General features: G+C 45.0%; 1 protein-coding gene across 1 annotated transcript in view; it reads left to right on the forward strand.

Annotated features, from left to right (window-relative positions):
* Positions 1 to 797: 797 nt before the first annotated feature.
* The window catches only part of HTATSF1 (HIV-1 Tat specific factor 1), a 35,058-nt gene continuing 14,752 nt past the window's right edge, over positions 798 to 21,103 (forward strand). Inside the window, exons 1-4 of the mRNA XM_073543551.1 lie at positions 798 to 1,095; positions 7,116 to 7,302; positions 15,083 to 15,130; positions 15,229 to 15,383. Coding sequence (XP_073399652.1) covers positions 940 to 1,095; positions 7,116 to 7,302; positions 15,083 to 15,130; positions 15,229 to 15,383 — 546 coding nt within the window. The 5' untranslated portion in view covers positions 798 to 939. The remainder of the gene's footprint in view (positions 1,096 to 7,115; positions 7,303 to 15,082; positions 15,131 to 15,228; positions 15,384 to 21,103) is intronic.

The following is a 21,103-nucleotide window of genomic DNA, read 5'->3' on the forward strand; positions in this document are numbered from 1 at the left end:
ACGGTGATGCTGCATGTGCTCACTGAACACATGCAGAATCAGTGTCCTATACATCGGACTGTGATATTTATCTTTGAGACTGAGTGTCTCCGCAACATGGACATGCTGTGGTCTAGAAAGAGGCGCCACCTGTCCGCTTACGCAGGTCTGCCACGAGAGGTGGCCGTGCACACAGTGGAGAAGGGATTTCATGAAATCCCCTCCACTCTGCTGTAACATCTGGACGCTGCGGCTGTACTCAGAGTCCAATCAGCAGCCAATCCTGAAGGATTCGGGCCGTGGAAACCCACCCTTATTGTACGGACCTTGATAACCACGCTGCTGGATCATTTTTACTGCATAATGACTGCGGCAAAAATAAAACCCCAGAAAACAATGGTGGGATTGCAGTTTTCACCATTTCAAATTTTTCCTTCATTTTTCAGTACATTATGTGGTAAAACGTGTTGTTATCATAGACCAAGCCCTCATACGGCTATAAAACAATGATAAAGCTGCTGCTCATCACGTAAGAGGAGATAAAGCCTTCAAATTTGTAGATGGGCCCTAAAGCTGCCAGCACATGCGCAGATTCTGCTATGGAAAGGTCTGTGTTGAGGCCTCAGCAGAAGGTGGGAGCCGATACCATACCAGTCAGAGACATAGCAGTCATGCTGGAGACCCCCCCCTACATTCCCCAGAATGAGGCGGCACACGCTGTGCTACAGAAATTCGTCGCATTTTATAGTGCTCGATCACGTGACATCGCTTTGCCGCGCATGCTCCGTTTCAGATCTGAAGTCTGCGCTTGCCTGGCGCACGCGCAGGAGCTGAGATGTCATTGGGCATGCGTACCGCGCACCTGGAAAGTCCAGAGGCGTCCCTGTTGCATTTGCCGTCGGGTTTTCGGCGCATTATTTGTTGTTCTGCTCCGTTAACCCCTTGTGGACCGCAAAGCAGATGGACAGCAACGAAGCGTTTCACGAGCAGCTGCGGCTCCAGCAACTGTACGGAAATCGGGAACATGAGGACGGACAGGACCCCTATACCTTCAAAGACCCCTCTGATGGCACAGAATATGAATGGGACCTGGACAAGAAAGCCTGGTTCCCCAAGGTGAGTGCCAGGTGCTGGCATGCTGCGGACATGGCTCTGTTGTTCTCCAGAGTCCGGTAATGAAGGGGTGTAAATGTGTAATATAGGGTATTATCCTGCAGGGGGCGCTGCCATGTTGTATTTATGGTGCTGGCGATCTGCTGCATATTTATCAATGGTGAACATGCCATAGACATGAACCAGCTTTCCAGTGTTGTCCGAGTGGCATCAGTTTTTCTCATACGTGATACACTTGTCTTCATTACACCGCTTCAGGCGCCAGTGACGGCGGAACTTGGCCATTATCATTTGCGCAATCTTTATATCCTATATCTCTCCTGCATTTTATTTTTCTAATCTATAGCCCCCTATACAAGCCAGGCCTGTTATACAGCCCCCTATACAAGCCACAACCAATATACAGCCCCGCTATACAAGCAATTATTATTATTATTATTATTAATTGTTATAGCGCCATTTATTCCATGGCGCTTTACATGTGAGGAGGGGTATACATAAAAACAAGTACAATAATCTTAAACAATACAAGTCATAACTGGTATGCAATACCCATTATACTGCACCCTGTACAAGTTATATCCATTATACAGCCCCCTATACCAGCCAGGCCCATTATACAGCCCCCTATACAAGCCAGAACTAATACACAGCCCCGCTATACAAGCAATACCCATTATACAGCCCCCTATACAAGCCAGGCCCATTTTACAGCCCCCTATACAAGCCAGGACCAATATACAGCCCCCCTATACAAGCCAGGCCCATTATACAGCCCCCTATACAAGCCAGAACCAATATACAGCCCCGCTATACAAGCAATACCCATTATACAGCCCCCTATACAAGCCAGGACCATTATACTGCACCCTATACAAGTTATATCCATTATACAGCCCCCTATACCAGCCAGGCCCATTATACAGTCCCCTATACAAGCCAGAACCAATATACAGCCCCGCTATACAAGCAATACCCATTATACAGCCCCCTATACAAGCCAGGCCCATTATACTGCACCCTATACAAGTTATATCCATTATACAGCCCCCTATACCAGCCAGGCCCATTATACAGCCCCCTATACAAGCAAGAACCAATATACAGCCCCCCTATACAAGCAATACCCATTATACAGCCCCCTATGCAAGCCAGGCCCATTATACAGCCCCCTATGCAAGCCAGGCCCATTATACAGTCCCCCTATACAAGCCAGGCCCATTATACAGTCCCCCTATACAAGCCAGGACCATTATACAGCCCCCTATACAAGCCAGGACCTATATACAGCCCCCCTATACAAGCCAGGCCCATTATACAGCCCCCTATACAAGCCAGAACCAATATACAGCCCCGCTATACAAGCAATACCCATTATACAGCCCCCTATACAAGCCAGGACCATTATACTGCACCCTATACAAGTTATATCCATTATACAGCCCCCTATACCAGCCAGGCCCATTATACAGCCCCCTATACAAGCAAGAACCAATATACAGCCCCCCTATACAAGCAATACCCATTATACAGCCCCCTATGCAAGCCAGGCCCATTATACAGCCCCCTATGCAAGCCAGGCCCATTATACAGTCCCCCTATGCAAGCCAGGCCCATTATACAGTCCCCCTATGCAAGCCAGGCCCATTATACAGTCCCCCTATACAAGCCAGGACCATTATACAGCCCCCTATACAAGCCAGGACCTATATACAGCCCCCCTATACAAGCCAGGCCCATTATACAGCCCCCTATACAAGCCAGAACCAATATACAGCCCCGCTATACAAGCAATACCCATAGGGCAGCACGGTGGCTCAGTGGTTAGCGCTGCAGCCTTGCAGCGCTGGAGTCCTGGGTTCGAATCCCACCAAGGACGACATCTGCAAGGAGTTTGTATGTTCTCCCCGTGTTTGCGTGGGTTTTCTCCGGGCACTCCGGTTTCCTCCCACACTCCAAAAACATACTGATAGGGAATTTAGATTGTGAGCCCCATCAGGGACAGTGATGAAAATATGTGCAAACTGTAAAGCGCTGCGGAATATGTTAGCGCTATATAAAAATAAAGATTATTATTATTATTATTATTATTATACAGCCCCCTATACAAGCCAGGACCATTATACTGCACCCTATACAAGTTATATCCATTATACAGCCCCCTATACCAGCCAGGCCCATTATACAGCCCCCTATGCAAGCCAGGCCCATTATACAGTCCCCCTATACAAGCCAGGACCATTATACAGCCCCCTATACAAGCCAGGACCATTATACAGCCCCCTATACAAGCCAGGACCTATATACAGCCCCCCTATACAAGCCAGGCCCATTATACAGTCCCCTATACAAGCCAGAACCAATATACAGCCCCGCTATACAAGCAATACCCATTATACAGCCCCCTATACAAGCCAGGACCATTATACTGCACCCTATACAAGTTATATCCATTATACAGCCCCCTATACCAGCCAGGCCCATTATACAGCCCCCTATACAAGCAAGAACCAATATACAGCCCCCTATACAAGCAATACCCATTATACAGCCCCCTTTGCAAGCCAGGCCCATTATACAGCCCCCTATGCAAGCCAGGCCCATTATACAGCCCCCTATGCAAGCCAGGCTCATTATACACTCCCCCTATACAAGCCATACCCATTATACAGCCCCCTATACAAACCATGCCCAGTATACAGCGCCCTATAGAAGCCATGCCCATTATACAGCCCCCTATACAAGCAAGGCCCATTATACAACCCCTAAACAAGCCAGGCCCAGTATACAGCACCCTATACAAGCCATGCCAAGTATACAGAGCTCTATACAAGCCATGCCCGATATACAGCCCCCTGTACAAGTCATAACCAGTATACAGCGCCCCATACAAGCCAAGCCCAGTATACAGCCTCCTATACAAGCCAGGCCCAGTATACAGCCCCCTATACAAGCCATGCCCATTATACAGCCCCCTATACAAGCCATACCCATATACAGCTCCCTATACTAGCCAGGCACAGTATACAGCCCCCTATACAAGCCATGCCCAGTATACAGCGCTCTATGCGAGCTATACCCATTATACAGCCCCCTATACAAGCCAGGCCCAGTATACAGCGTCCTACACAAGTCAGGCCCTCTATACTGTCCCCTATAGAAGCCATGCCCATTATACGGCCCCCTATACAAGTCAGGCCCCTTATACAGCCCCCTACACAAGCCAGGTCCATTATACAGTCCCCCTATACAAGCCATACCCATTATACAGCCCTTATACAAGCCATGCCCAGTATACAGCACCCTATACAAGCCATGCCCATTATACAGCCCCCTATACAAGCCATGCCGACTATATAGCCCCCTTTTAAGTTTACAAGCCGGGCCCAGTATACAGCATCCTATACAAGCCAAGCCCAGTATACAGTCCCCTATACAAGGCAGGCCCAGTGTATAGAGCCCTGTACAAGCCATGCCCATTATACAGCCCCCTGTACAAGCCATGCCCATTATACAGCCCCCATTTACAAGCCAGGCCCAGTATACAGCCCCCTATACAAGCCATGCCCAGTATACAGCATCCCCATTACAAGCAATACCCATTATACAGCGCTCTATCCGAGCCATGCCCATTATACAGCCCCCTATACAAGCCATGCCCGGTATACAGCCCCCTATTAAAGTCATATCGAGTATACAGCGCCCCATACAAGCCATACCCAGTATACAGCGCCCTATATTAGCCAGGCACAGTATACAGCGCCCTATACAAGCCAGGCCCAATATACAGCACTCTATGCGAGCCATACCTATTATACAGCCCCCTATAGAAGCCAGGCCAGTATACAGCATCCTACACAAGTCAGGCCCTCTATACAGGCCCCTATAGAAGCCATGCCAATTATACTGTGCTCTATGCGAGCCATTCCCATTATACTGCCCCCCTATACAAGCATGCCCAGCATACAGCGCTCTAAATGAGCAAGGCCCAGTATACAGCGCCCTATGCAAGCAATGCCCATTAATTTCTGAATCCCTAGACGTTATGCGGAAAACCCATTATGGGATGAAGAAAAGGGGAGGGTTATAAAGACAATCTTGAAAATAAACGTCACCTTTCCCTTTTAATCTTCTGGATGTAAACCAGAATGTTCTCATCCGCCAACATCATGTAGAGGTATTGACAAAATTTAAAGAGTTAAATGGACTTCTACAATACCGATTTATCATCTGTGTATAAGACAGGTGCAAAAAGTTTACCCCATTGTACGTTAGTACAGAATCCACAGCTATAAGGCGACTTTGGCTGCGACACAGACGGCATTGCTGTATAATGCAGGTGAATGAGGTCGTACTACAACCTGAAAGGTGCTGCCAAAAGCAAATAGCAAAGAAATCCCATTAATTCTGAATTTTTGTGACTTGCTGGCCATTGCTGTACTCTGGTGGTGACATTGCCATGTCAATCACCTGCATAATGCTTCAATGTAGCAGCTACGCATAGAGATATTTGCTGCAAGACCAGAGTGGTGGCCAAAATCTCCCCAACCTAAAGCCGGCCATACACGATGGAGAGCAGTCAGCGGAGCCATGGTTCAGCTGACAGCTTCCAACCCCCCCTCCCCCATATACAGGAGCGACTGATCAGCCAAGGACTCCTGATCAGGCGCGAGACGCGTTCAGAAGATTGTGATCAGTCCACGGAGCAAAAGGATTGGAGGATTGAATTCCAACCGCCCTATACGTCTGTCCCCCGACACAATCTGTTTGGGGGAGAGTCAGGAGGCCTACACACCCTAGAAATCAGCTGGTTTGGGGGACTTCTCTCCAACTTGCATGGAGGTGTGGATTTTAAGATGTACAGTACATTCTTTATTCTTCCTGGATATTTGCCGTCCGGACACGTTTATGTGCAGTGGATGAGTACATCCCGTTTCCTGGCAGGCGGCTGAACTGGTAACGGTGTTCCTTGCCTCTGCCCTTGTGGTCGCCATTTCCAGGAATTAAGTATTTGGCTCCAGTTCTCTGCTAGTCTTATCCCCGGTGTTACATTTCTGGCTCTACAAAACCTCCATACAGAACAGCCTGGAGTTGGATGAGCACTGCGGTCTATCGCAGTCTTTGTGACAGCTTTGAGAGAGAGAGAGGAAAAAAAAAAAAGAGAGAACACGGTAGTGTGAAAGAGGCCTTAGGTGTAAGCCGTGACCCAGGCTGGATGGATTCTGCATAATTGGACAGTAGTCTGTATGGGTGGCATGAAACACCCAAATCTGACTGATCTTGTTGGTGTCTGTGTTCTCGTATGTTTAGCTTGAGTACCAGAAAAGCTCCTTATGCATAGATCAGACATGGCTCACAATCGTGCTACAAATTGTTCTTTTGGCATCCAAGTTTGGTGTAGAGAAACATAATTTTTTTTTCTGTATAGAAAACTGCAGTAGCTTGTTTTTCTGGACCACCATAAAACCCCCCAAAATATATCCCAATTTATATGTTCATTTTGCCAGTGTCCGGTCTATGTTAGAGGTATAGCCCACTCGCATTGTGAAGAGACTCTCGGATACGTTTTTGTGACTGATCTGCATTCTTTTCCCTCCATAGACCTTGAAATTCTATATGTTGATGGACAGATGCATATTAGAGGAACATTGTTTGAACCCACCAATTTCTGCAGGATTCGCTTCACCTCCTAATATGTACCCCTCCGCCTGTCTCAGGTGTCTGGGTGGGAAGACGGAGTGGGCATCTTCAGTTTGAACCTGCCTGATCCTTCTCTTGGGGAAGATAACCTGCTGGTAAAGCATCTACTTTTCCCTCCCCAAAGAGAACATGCTTATCTACATAAACGTGTACGTGATAAGGGGTGGGGGGGGGACCATTTTGCTTACATTTCTGGAGTTCCTATGCAACATCTATAGCAAGACCATGTGTCTAAAACTTCAGTGGTATCTAGATTTTTGGGCTGTTTTTTGATGAGAATGATAAACGTTTTTATTGTAGGTTTTGTGATTTCTTTTGATTAGATAACGGAAGATTTCCTGGCGATGTATCAGGCAAATTATGGGTACACTGCTTCTGAGAATGAGAACACTGAGCCGTCTGCAGCCCCGAAGGAAATGAAAGAAGAGCAAAAGCCTAAGAAAGACCCCAAACCTGAACCAGAACAGAGTGACCAGAAAGCAAAGGGAGAGAAGAGGAAAGCGGACCCAGGTGATGTATAGACTCCTATTAATCCGGGTATTGGGGGATGCCGGGAAGCATTTATTAAAGGAACATACATCCTGCCTTCCTCAGTCGGCTCAGATCCCGTCCTGATGGTAAGATGTATGGCTACCGCAAGGCTTGTTCTTGTGGCAAAGTGGATGCCGTCTTATGTATTAGATTTTATCTGACCTGAGTTTAACAGGGTTTAGTACTACGCATCCGGGACATTTATAAAACTAGTGAAAAGTAAATTAAAAAGTTTCTGTGGCCTAGGGTGTTGCATAGGTTTCTAGATAGTCCAAGCCCACGTCTGTATTCTGGACAGGTTTGATATTGAATACTGAGGCACAGGATATTGATGGCCATCAATAGCTGATCAGTGTGGGTGCGACACCCGGCAGCCACACCAATTGGCTGTTACTGGTGCCAGCTGGAATTTATCAGATGTTGCTGGAACAGCGCAGTCAAAACTACAGTGGCCGTGCATGGGTACTGCAGAAATAAATAGGGGGTGGAGCTGCATCTCCCTGGCTGCAGCCACTATAGTTTTGATGGCGTTGCCATGTTCCAGTAGCGTCTGAAAAGTTCCGTCCAACAGCAGATTGTCGGAATGCCAGGTGATGAACGCTCACCGATCAGATATGGATGGCCTATCCTAAGCATAAGCCATCAATTAAAAAAAAAAAAAAAGTAGTAGCCAACCTTTTTAAAGGCGTTATTCTGATCGCCTCCTTTTCAAATGTCTGATACATATTGGTCTGTCTCCACATGCACAGCTTTCTCTATTCTTTTACACATGTTTTTGGCACTCTTCTCATAATCAGTGTAGGTCTCAGGTCTGAGATCCACATCTGTCAAACAATTATGCCATATTTATACTATAAATGTACAAAATGGGGCAACGCTCTTTAAGCCCTTAACGACCTATGACAGCCCACACTTTTTCCTGCACATGACAGCTGACATGTGCCCCTAACAGTCACAGGTGGAGTCACGATCTAATAGCGGCTGTTAATTAGTTAAATTCCTCTATCATTCTCTGACAGCGGCATTTAACTTGTGCAAACTAGATGCTTGTCTTAGCTCCGCCCATCGGCACCCACATCACATGATCGTGGGGCGCCGGTGGGTTAGCATGATAACCCGGAGTTTACAGGAGACCCCTGTGGTTGCCATTGCTGAACTGCCGATGGTGTGCATAGAATCATAGAATCGTAGAGTTGGAAGGGACCTCCTGGGCCATCTGGTCCAACCCCCTGCTCAAAGCAGGATTCGCTAAATCATCCCAGTCAGATGTCTGTCCAGCCTCTGTTTGAAGACTTCCATTGAAGGAGAACTCACCACTTCTCGTGGCAGCCTGTTCCACTCATTGATCACTCTAACTGTCAAAAAGTTTTTTCTAATATCTAATCTGTGTCTCTTCCCATTCAGTTTCATCCCATTGCTTCTAGTCTTTCCTTGTGCAAATGAGAATAAAGTTGATCCTTCTACAATGTGACAGCCCTTTAGATATTTGTAGACAGCTATTAAGTCTCCTCTCAGTCTTCTCTTTTGCAAACTAAACATTCCCAAATCCTGCAACCTTTCCTCATAAGACAGGGTTTGCAGACCGGTCACCATTCTGGTCGCTCTTTTCTGAACTTGCTCCAGTTTGTTGATGTCTTTTTTAAAATGTGGTGCCCAAAACTGGACACAATATTCCAGATGAGGTCTGACCAAAGAGGAGTAGAGGGAAATAATGACTTCACGTGATCTAGACTGTATGCTTCTGTTAATACATCCTAGAATTGCATTTGCCTTTTTTGCTGCTGCATCACACTGTTGACTCATATTCAGTCTGTGATCTATTAGTATACCCAAGTCTTTTTCACATGTGCTGTCACTTAGCCCTATTCCTCCCATTCTATATATGCTTTTTTCATTTTTATTGCCCAGATGTAGTACTTTGCATTTCTCCCTGTTAAAAACCATTCTGTTAGTTGCTGCCCACTTCTCCAGTTTATTTAAATCTTTTTGAATCCTCTCTCTCTCTTCTCTAGTATTAGCTATCCCTCCTAGCTTTGTGTCATCAGCAAATTTAATCAGTTTACCCTCAATTCCTTCATCTAAATCATTGATAAAGATGTTGAACAATACAATGCCCAGGACAGAGCCCTGTGGTACCCCACTTGAGACATTCTTCCAACTGGATGTGCAGCCATTTACGACCACTCTTTGGGTCCGATCACTAAGCCAGTTATGAATCCACCTAACAGTTGCCTTGTCCATTCCATACTTAATCATTTTTTCAATAAGGATTGTATGAGAGACTTTGTCAAATGCTTTGCTGAAGTCAAGATATACTATATCTACAGCATTTCCTTGATCCACCCAATCAGTGATACCATCATAGAAGGAAATTAAGTTAGTCTGACATGACTTATTAGTTAGAAACCCATGCTGACTCTGTTTAATCACTTCATTCTTATCCAGGTATTGACATACATGTTGTTTAATAATTTGTTCAAAGATCTTTCCTGGTATAGAAGTCAGACTCACCGGCCTATAGTTGCCTGGGTCCACCTTCTTCCCCTTTTTGAAGATAGGGACAACATTTGCTCTTCTCCAGTCTTCTGGCACTTCTCCTGTTCTCCAAGAATTTTCAAAGATAATGGAGAGGGGTTCAAAAATTTCTTCTGCTATCTCCTTCAGTACTCTGGGGTGTAATTCATCTGGACCTGGAGACTTGAATTCATTTAGGTTAGCTAAGTGTTTCCTCACTATCTTTCTGTTTATAGATATCCTGGATTCTTCTATTCCCTTAATAGGACAGTGAATAACAGTTGATGTTGCATTTCCTTTCTGAGAGAAAACAGATGCAAAATAGGAATTTAAAAGTTCAGCCTTCTCAACATCCTGTCTTACCATTTCATCATTTTCATCCTGTAAAAATCCTATAGCATCTTTGACTTTTCTTTTACTTTTGACATATCCCCAAAATCCTTTATTATTGCTTTTGACATCTCTTGCAAGCCTCAGTTCATTTTCAGCTTTAGCTAATCTGATTTGTGCCCTGCAGGTTCTGCAGACAGCATTATATTCTTCTTTAGATATGCCTCCCTCTTTCCATTTTATAAACATTTTTTTCTTCCTTTTTAGCATGTGCTTAAGTTCTGTGTTCATCCATCCTGGTTTCCTTAAATGCTTCCTATTCTTCCCTCTTTTCGGAATTGTTAACAACTGTGCTTTGAGAATTTCATTTTTCAAGATTTCCCATCCTTCCTGGACATTTTTGTCTTTAAGGATATCCAGCCATTGGATCCCTCCAATTCTCTTTCTGAATCCCTTAAAATCTGCCTTTCTGAAATCTAACCTTGACGTCTGAGTCTTCACAGGTCTTCCACCTCTAGTTATCCAAAATTCTAAAATAGCATGGTCGCTACCTCCTAGGGTCCCAGCCACTTTTACCTCCTCAACCATTTCCTCCCTGTTTATAAGGATTAGATCCAAGGTAGCAGTTCCCCTTGTTTTCTCCCTTACCTTTTGGAAGATAAAGTTGTCAGCAAGAGAGGATAAGAATTTCCTTGACCTGTTAGTTTTGCCTGAGAGCGATTCCCAACAAATGTCTGGATAGTTGAAATCTCCCATGACAACTATGTCATATTTTTTGGAGAACTTGGCCATCTGATGCATAAAGAGTTCATCTATATCTTCGGCTTGCACAGGCGGCCTGTAGTAAATGCCTACAATGGTGTCCTTTCCATTGTTCTGTCCTTGTATTCTTACCCAAACAGTTTCCACAGAACTCCCAGTCTCTGAAGCTTCAATCTCTGTGCAGATATACGCGTTTCGAACATACAATGCGACACCCCCTCCTCGTTTATCAAGTCTGTTTCTTGCAAATAAGTTGTATCCTTCTAGTCTTGTATTCCAATCATGTGTATCGTCCCACCAAGTTTCAGTGATTCCAATTACATCATATTTCTTTTCCTGTGTTAGTAGTTCCAATTCTCCTTGTTTGTTGCCCATGCTTTGTGCATTAGTATAGAAACATTTTAGTTTGTGATTGGTTTCTCTTTCTCCAATATTTTTATTAATTAGATTCTTTCGTCTTTGTTCTTCCTTTCCACTTCTAATAGCAGAGTTCTCAATAGCATTTGTCAGGTGTATGGCATAGCAGATGAGCATTTTTGTTGTGCAACTCTGCTATGTGTAACACAAGCGATCAGACGATCGCAGATTCTAGTCTCCTATGGAGACTATTGAAGCCGGTAAAAAAAAAAAATTAAAAAATATTTAAAAATATAAACGTTCAAATCACCCCCCTTTTTGCCCCATTCAAAATGAAACAATTAAAAAAAAATATACACATATTTGGTATCACCGATCTATCAAGATATAAAAAGAATCAGTTAACGGCATAACAAGAAAAAAATCAGAATTACTGTACGATGCAATAAAATGCAAAAATGGGCAATCAGAACATTGTAGCTATCCCAAAATGGTATAAATAAAAACGTCAACTTGGCACGCAAAACATAAGCCTTCACCCAGCTCCAGATCACAAAAAAATGGACACACTACAGGTCTTGGAAAATGGCGCCATTTTTTTTTTTTTTTTTACAAACTTTGGATTTTTTTTCACCACTTAAATAAAATAGAGCCTCGACATGTTTGGTGTCTATGAACTCGTAATGACCTGGAGAATCATAATGGCAGGTCAGTTTTAGCATTTAGTGAACATGGTAAATAGTTGTGGAATTGCGCTTTTTTGCAATTTCACCACACTTAGAATTTTTTTCCTGTTTTCTAGCACGCGATATGATAAGAATAAATGGTGTCGTTCAAAAGAAACAACTCCCCGCGCAAAAAACAAGCCCTCACACAGCCATATTGACAGAAAAAATAACAAAGTTATGGCTCTGGGAAGAAGGGGATCAAAAAATGGAAATCCAAAAACGGAAATACTTTTGGTTGTTAAGGGGTTAAAAGGAAGCTATCCTCCGAAAATGACAAATTGTTTAAATCAGGTTTTTGTGTTAGAAGTATTTTTTTTTTTAATATCTCTACAGTTGTGTTTTTTGTTTGTGTTTTGTATTTAACGCTCTGTATTAAAAAATATAAAATAGAAATCTTGCAGATTTGACACTGGCCACTGAAGGGAGGGGGAGCAGGTCAGCTGTGACATCACCTGTGACTGGTGGATCCTGTGTTACCAGCTGTGTTACCTGTTATTGTATTCCAGCCCCTGATGATAAGGAGCCTGCTGAAAACTCTTCCTGAAAGGACAACATAAGAGTCTAAAAAAGCCCCAGCGGCCAGTGTGAAAATTTGCAGGATTTCAAATAATGTCTTTTTGTTCAAGTAAAGAGCAAAGACTGTGATATAAAAAAAAAAGCAAAATATGTAAAACCTGATATACACAATAGATCGTTTTTATGATTCTGTCAGTGCAGAATGACTGTTCAAACCAAATACAGGCGCTCAATACGTCATGGCGGGGCCAGTCATTTACAGTAGGTGCAGAAAGTATTCAGACCACTTTAAATTTTTCGCTCTGTTTCATTGCAGCCATTTGGTAAATTCAAAAAAGTTCATTTTTTTCTCATTAATGTACACTCTGCACCCCATCTTAACTGAAAAAACAGAAATGTAGACATTTTTGCAAATTTATTAAAAAAGAAAAACTGAAATTTCACATGGTCATAAGTATTCAGACCCTTTGCTCAGACACTCATATTTAAGTCACATTCTGTCCATTTCCTTGTGATCCTCCTTAAGATGGTTCTACTCCTTCATTGGAGTCCAGCTGTATTTAATTAAACTAATAGGACTTGAATTGTAAAGGCACACACCTGTCTATATAAGACCTCACAGCTCACAGTGCATGTCAGACCAAATGAGAATCATGAGGTCAAAGGAACTGGCCAAGGAGCTCAGACAGAATTGTGGCGAGGCACAGATCTGGCCAAGGTTACAAAAGAATTTCTGCAGTACTCAAGGTTCCTAAGAGCACAGTGGCCTCCATAATCCTTAAATGGAAGAAGCTTGGGACCACCAGAAATCTTCCTAGACCTGGCCATCCAGCCAAACTGAGTAATCATGGGAGAAGAGCCTTGGTGAGATAGGTAAAGACCCCCAAGATCATTGTGGCTGAGCTCCACAGATGCAGTAGGGATATTCCACAAAGTCAACTATCACTGCAGCCCTCCATCAGTCAGGCCTTCATGGCAGAGTGGCCCGACAGAAGCCTCTACTCAGTGCCAGACGTTTGAAAGCCCGCATAGAGTTTGCTAAAAAACACATGAAGGACTCCCAGACTGAGAAATAAGATTCTCTGGTCTGATGAGAAGAAGATAGAACTTTTTGGTGATAATTCTAAGCGGTATGTGTGGAGAAAACCAGGCACTGCTCATCACCTGCCCAATACAATCCCAACTTTGAAATATGGTGGTGGCAGCGTCATGCTATGGGGGTGTTTTTCAGCTGCAGGGATAGGACGACTGGTTGCAATTGAAGGAAACTTCTTCCAGAGTGACCATGTTATATTTCAGTTTTTCTTTTTTAATAAATTTGCAAAAATTTCTACGTTTCTGTTTTTTTTCAGTCAAGATGGGGTGCAGAGTGTACATTAATAAGAAAAAAATGAACTTTTTTGAATTTACCAAATGGCTGCAATGAAACAAAGAGTGAAAAATTTAAAGAGGTCTACTTTTCGTACCCACTGTATATACACCTTCCCACCTGCTTGTTTTCCTTCTCTCCACCTCCCTTTTCTTTGACCGCTATGGTTTGATAGAGACAGAGAACAGTGGAGATTGATGGAAAAAAGTATGTCAGAAGGTGTAACTACATGACTGGCCCGTCATGATGCATGAGCGCCTGTGCTTGATTTGAACAATCATTCTATCGACAGGTTCATACTACCATAGCCTCACTTGTTGTGGAGCTGGAGTTTTACTAAAATTATGAATCATATTTATCATTACTGTCCAACTTTTAGTCAAATGCTGACTTAAGCCTCATTTACTTTGGCTGACTGACATCGTTAAATGACCGCCGATTGGCTATATGTCTTTAGTTTAATAGCCTTTTACACAGGCCGGCTGCACGTCTGATTCACACACAAGTATCAGTCACAGATCATTCTGTGCACATTGGCTGCAATTGTCTTATTAACTTAGCATGATGCGCTTCCAAGAAGGATAATTTTTAAGCAGGCTTAACAAGAATTTTACCTTGTTTGTTGGGTGGTTGGCACGATTATTGGCATATGTGTTCTTGGGAATGCTTGTTCATGTCCTAGGCTAGTGTAAATAGACCTTTAGACTAGACAGTCTTATAATAAACCAGATTCATCACAGAAATTTATACTGTTTGCTATATCTGGCGAATCTGAATGAAGCCGGCGGAGCCACAGTAGGCACTGTTTGGTCTCTGTCCTGGCTATATTCGTCGTTTTCAGACCGTACAAAAAAGTGGCTCTTCCTTTGATTAGTCAACCTGCCGTTATTCCACATGGGCATCACACTTGATGGCATCATGCCAGGCCGGCTAATCAAAAAGAGAGCTGAGAATGTTGGGAGGTAGGATAGGATATTGCTCTCATCCAACAGTCACATATGGTTCTGAGAACGGATTAACACTAAGTCTAAAATTTTATTGGAGGCAAGCGCCTACACGGTCATGCCAATGCTTCCTTATGTAAAAATGCGCCGACAGATTCCCTTTAGCGTTCAGTCTAAAATGTCATTATTATACACATAAAAATGTAATTATTAAAATTGTATCTGTTCATTCATTCCAGGTTGGTTCAATGTGGAAGACGGTAGAAACACAAACGTGTATGTGACAGGTTAGTGGCAAATACACGCACACTGGCGCACGCACGCTGCTCTGGAGTGACGTGCAGCCCTTTTTTTTTGTATTTGCCTCTATTTTTCTGCTTTACAGGACTGCCTCCTGATATTACCAATGATGAATTTATCCAAATTATGTCTAAATGTGGCATTATCATGCGAGATCTGCAGTCTGAAGAATATAAGATAAAGCTCTATAAAGATAAAGAGGGGAACCTGAAAGGAGACGGCTTGTGCTGTTATCTCAAGGTCGGTCATCATTTTATCCTGTGGTTCTGATCAGTCCTGATCATTCTTTTCTTCGGTTCACTTATTTTGACTCTTTAAAGGGAATGTGTGCCAAAATTTTTTTAAATTAAATGTTTGGAATTTATAGTAAAAATTTTGTCTGAGCATGTGACAACATGAAAAATGTCCGTACCGAGCGCGTAGAAAAATACACCAAGGGCCGATTGTATAACTAAAAATAAATGCAATTATTGGATGCCAAACTTGCATCTAGTATTTGCATTTATTTTTAGTTATACAATTGTGTTATATATTTTATTATTTTTTTTCCATTCTACATTACGGCAACACGAGAGAGGGGATCCGCCCAACAAGGACAGGAAACCTTCAAGATAAAAGGGGCGGCTCCTCTCTCCGCATCAGTTGGTTTCCTGTCCTCGATGGGGAACCCTCAAGATGAAAACCTCTTGAAGATTCTGGAAGAAAGAAGAGGATGCCTGGGCCTGGGTCGGGTGACTGGCAGGCACCGGTCTGCTACACCCGTCACCAGGTACCGGTAGTCGCCTCGGGGGCCATATATTCCTATGCCCCCCCCTGAGCGAGTGCATGGCCACAGCCCGTGAGGCAATTGCCCGGATGAAGTTTGATGCCTCGGAGACCACATTGGGTGTACCCTCCCAGATGCCGACGTACCCCATAGGAGTCCACGGAGGCCACTTTTGTGCTCCCTCCCTGTTGACGTGTGGTGGCCATGCAGCCCGTGAGGCACATCGGTGCCCGGGCAGAGGTAAGACTCCTCGGAGGACCCTCTCGGAATCCCTCCCTGTTGAGCCCAGGACGCCGATCACCATTTGGGCCATAAAGAAGAAGCAGTACCTGCAGGAATCAGTGGTGGCCAGCGGCGTGATCGCTCCCTCCAGGTAAAATCCAGCACAGGTATGGAGGAGGTGACCGGGCGTCTTGGTAGCCAGGGATGGTGCAGCATTATTGCCCCCTCCGGGCAGGTCCAGGTATGGAGTGGGCGGCGGTACTGGGTGTCGTGGCGGCCTGGTGTCAGAAGAACGCCAGGAGAGGCCGGGAGTCGAGCGCGTACCGGAAGTGATGTGCCCGATAGTGGCAGGACAGAGACGCGCACCAGGAACTGGCCAGAGAGACTCCCCGAGCGCAGAAGGGGAGCGCACACCCGGGGGAAAGGCTGGCGCGCTCTGGGGCATGCACGGGGAAGAGATCAGCTCACACCGGTAGTGGTTACCGGGGGTGACCACAAGCCGTATATAGTGCGCATGTGGGGGATAACACCCAGGAAGCGCAGGCGACTGGCAGGTGCAGGATCAACCAGGTGATCAGTTAACTAAAGAAAAAAAATGGGGTAATGCTGTCAGAAGTGCTGGCAGGGGTCACCAACCATTCTAGGTTGAATGTGACTGTTCTCATCTGAAAGCGGCAGCAGCTAACTTGTTAAGATTGAGAGCCTTTTTCGCCAGAGCACTTACGGCTGCGCCAGGAGGTGCAGGAGTGGCGGTCTCGCTCAGATGAGAGGAGCCAGACGCGCCATAACTACAGTGGAAGCCGCTCGGATAGCGTACGGGAGGATCATCATGGTGTTTAAAAAGGAGGGGTCCACAGTCAAGAGGGGAGTCATGTGTACAGACCAGTCAGCCTCCAGATCCGGTACCCGTCCTGTGAAATGTCCGAGTGGTGAGTGAGCTTCGAGAAAGTCCAGTACAATAATGTCTGTTCTCTTTCTCTCTCTCTTGTCTCCTCTCTCCCCTCTTTTTATAAACATTGGTGGAGTAGAGCATTGGAGATCGCTAAAAAAGGGGTAAATCGAAAAAACTAGGAATAAGGAATATTCCTTATGCAAGAAGTCCCTTAGGAATAAGAGGTTGTGTCAGGCCTGTATTGATAAAACAGTAGCGGAAGAGTCACCCTCTTTTCTAAGAGTCGGAGATCCCTGATTCAGTCAGAAGTCTGTAAATCAGGAAGGGCTTTGCAGTCAATGAACATGGATAGCAAAGCAAGGGATAGGCCAGCCCCTCATTGATCTCTCAATAGGGGTTAGAGGGGGACTCAGTCAAATCTCGCTACTGAGAAAGTAGCTCAGATGAAAAAGATACGTTCCTAGTAGAGGATACAGTACGGACAAGCTTATTAAAGCTGTCCGACCTACCATGGGGCTGGTAGATGCGAAAGCCAAGAACTCATGTTCGACAAGCTTGCTATAACGAAAACGTAGAGCCTTCCCTATTAACTAACAGCTGCAAGGACTCATTAAAAGGGAATGGGAAAAACCAGTGAGGAAGTCCCAGATAATCAATTCCCTGTAAAGGAGGTACCCTTTTGAGGAAGAGACAGCCTCATCCTGGGATGAGGCTTCAAAATTGACGTAGCGATCTCAAAGGTCGCCAGAAAGTCCTTCCTGCTCCTTAAGGATTTAGGTTCCCTGAAAGAACCTCCAACAGAGAGACAGATAGTTGTCTTAAAACAGCCTGGGTGCCCTCAGCTGAAACACTTAGATCGGCCATTGCGGCCACTGGTGTGGTTAGATCCCTTAAGATATGAATTAATAATCTGGAGTATCAGCTAGAGCAAAGAATCCTCAGGGAGACTATCCTAGAGGCAACACCAGCCATAAGAGCAGCGGCAGTATTCCTAGCTGAGACTTCAGCAGGATTCTGCAAGGCTAGCAGGAATATTAGCAGGTTTGGCCATGCAGGATGGCTTAAATGCTGGCCGGGGGACACACAGGCAAAGAGGTAATTCTGCTCTTCACCGTGTGAGGGAAATTTCCTATTTTGGTCAGACATTGAATGACGTATTAGGAAAAACCGACAACTAAAAGAATATTTTCCCAAAAAACAGCCATTTTCAGGCCTTTTTCGGCGCTACTTTCGGAAGGGTCGGAAATTCAGGAGACTGCAATATAAGGATCGAGACAGAAACAACTCTGACAAACGATCCAAAGGTGGGAGAGGCTTTTACTTTAGCATGCCCTCCAAAGACCCCAAAATACCCTTCCAGTGACAGGCCTTCTCATGTGCACTTCGTTCCAGCTTGGGAGAGGTTCTCGTTCAGCACCTGGATCCGGAAAATTGTAGGATCAGGCCTGGAGTTAAGGTTCCACCACTGGCTTCCACGAGGACATAGGCAGTCCTCTCAAAGAAAGACGGTCTGGAAGGGGAAGCAACCTCACTCCTAGACAAACATGTCTTGGTAGAAATTTCGATAGGATAGAGTTTTACTCCCCCCTATTTAAAAAAAAAAAAACTCCCCAGATAGATTCCTGGAGGACAATCATAATTCTGAAAAGACCTCAATAGGTATCTGATAATCCCGTCTTCCAAGATGGAGACGATAAGGCCAGCAGTAGAACTCCTCCTTCCTCAAATGTTATATAACAATTCCGAGACCTCAAGATCACTTATCACCAGATCCGGCAATAAGGCCATATATGTCTCAGAGTGACAGTCCAAATGGGTCTCGGTAGCGTCACTTCCAATATAGGGCCCTGTGCTGTGGAGTAGTGATAGCCCTCAAGTTTTTCACAAGGCTAATCGCAGAAATCACAGCACACCTCAGAGGGAAAGATACTCTGGTGATACCCTATCGGGACAACTTCTTCATAGATGGAAGAGTTCTCCATTGCTGTCAAGATCAAGTCAGAATAGTGATGAAAACACTATAGACGCTAGGATGGCAGCTGGACCTCAAAAAACAAAAAAAAAACTGGAACCAGCAATGGTATAGAAATTCTTGAGGTTAACAGTGGACTCGGTGGAGCAGGAGTATCACCTCCCAGAGGAAGACAAGGGAGATAAAAAAGCAGAAATAGTTCTGAGAAGGACCATGTTGATGTTGGGGTCCCTCACCTCTGACATACCAGTAGTGAAACGGGCCCAGTTCCACACAAGGGAACGCTAAGGGTGTGTGATGCAGAACAACCGGGAACTTCAGGGACGGTTAGAGCAAATGCTAACCCTCCCGGACTCTGTACTCCAATCACTCAGGTGGTGGTTACAGATAGTCCTCCCCGAGAGGAGTACCCTGCGCGCGCACACACACACACACTGCCTCCAAGGTGGTCACAATGGACGCTAGTCCTTGGGGTTGGGAGCCCACCTAGGCCACCAAGCCTTCTTGGATGAGCGTAACTGCTTCCAAAAGTAAACACATTATGGCTCCAGGATCCCTGGGCCCAGTAGGAAAGAAATCTATCCTCAAACAATTGAGAACTAACAATCGAAAAAACGTCAGAGGAGTTGTTACCACACTTAAAGAGGACACCACGTGAGAGTCCTATCAGACAACCAAGCAGTGGTTGCATATGTAAACCACCAGGGAGACACCCGTTCTCAGTCCTTGATGCAGATAGTCACCGGCCCTTTTTAGGCTGAAGGTGACTGCTATTGTCAAAGGGCCTCCACTAAGCAGCTTGAGGCCAGATCATGACTCTGGCAGAACACCGGTCCCTCTCATTACCGGCCCCGCATATCCGAAGTATAGACAACCTGATGGCAGACTGTCTGAGCAGGAACCACTTGAGGCAAGGAGAATGGTACCTAAAAGAATCCATTTCTCAATGGATAGTGCACATTTTGGAAAACCCAGTATAGATCTCTCCGCCTCAAAAAAGCCAACAGGAAGGTTCCGAAATTCTGCGCCCTAAGTCCAGCAGACAGACCATTGACAGTAGACACCTTCAGGATAAAGTGGACATCAGGTCTCCTGTACGCCTTCCCTCCAATATGCCTCATACCAGTGGTTTTGAGGAAGATCAGGGAGGTCAGAGCCAGAGTGTTCATAATAGCTCCCTTTTTGGCCAAAAAGGCCGTGGTATCAGTGACAGAGGTCTAGGACCTTCTAACACAGCGTCCCTTCAATCACCCTCAGAGATTCAGGCTGCAGTTGACAACCTAGTACACGTCTCAGCCCTGGCAGCCTTATTCAACTGCGACCAGGCAAACAATAGGTGGGTGGCCAGGTTTGTTCAGGCCTGTACTAAAGCTGACTGTCACGTCCTCTACTCTTCCACCTTGGGATCTAAATTTACTCCTGTCATCTCTGTTTGAACCATCAAAGCACAACATTAGATAAGGATTCTAACATTAAACAGCCTTATTAATGGCGCGCACATCGGCCAGTAGGTTGAGCATTTAGTCGCATTATCAATAAGACCCTCCCTACACTCAGGCCATAGACGATAGAGTTGTGTTAAAATTAGATCCAGCATACCTTCCCAAGGTGATATCAAAATATCATAGGGCTCAGGAGATAATCTTACCATCTCTTTTGTCCTGATCCTAACTACCAGAAGGAGGAGAGGCTTCATTGCCTAGATATGAGGAGATGTCTCCTGCAGTATTTAGAGGTAACGAGACCTTGGAGAAAACAGAGTTCCTTATTTGTCTCATTTCAAGGGGCAAGGAAGAGCCTTAAAAGCATCTAAACAGACTATAGCTAGATGAGTGAAAAAGGCCGTTATGCTAACATATAGCAGTGTAGGCTGGGCTATTCCAGAAGGTATAAAAGCCCACTCCACGAGGGCCATGATGACGCCCTGGACGGAGAGAGCAGACGCTCCCATAGACCAAACCTGTAAGGCGGCCTCTTGGTCTGCTCCGGCATTATAGGTTAAACCTATTTGCTACCTCTGATCTCACATTTGGGAGAAGAGTGTTACAAGCAGTGATCCCTCCCTAAGAGAATACAAATTTCTAACTCTCTCGTGGTGCCGTCACGTA

This window comes from Dendrobates tinctorius, unplaced genomic scaffold (genome assembly GCF_039654945.1).
Source record: "Dendrobates tinctorius isolate UK_male_01 unplaced genomic scaffold, ASM3965494v1 ptg000133l, whole genome shotgun sequence".
Taxonomy (NCBI): Eukaryota; Metazoa; Chordata; class Amphibia; order Anura; family Dendrobatidae; genus Dendrobates; species Dendrobates tinctorius.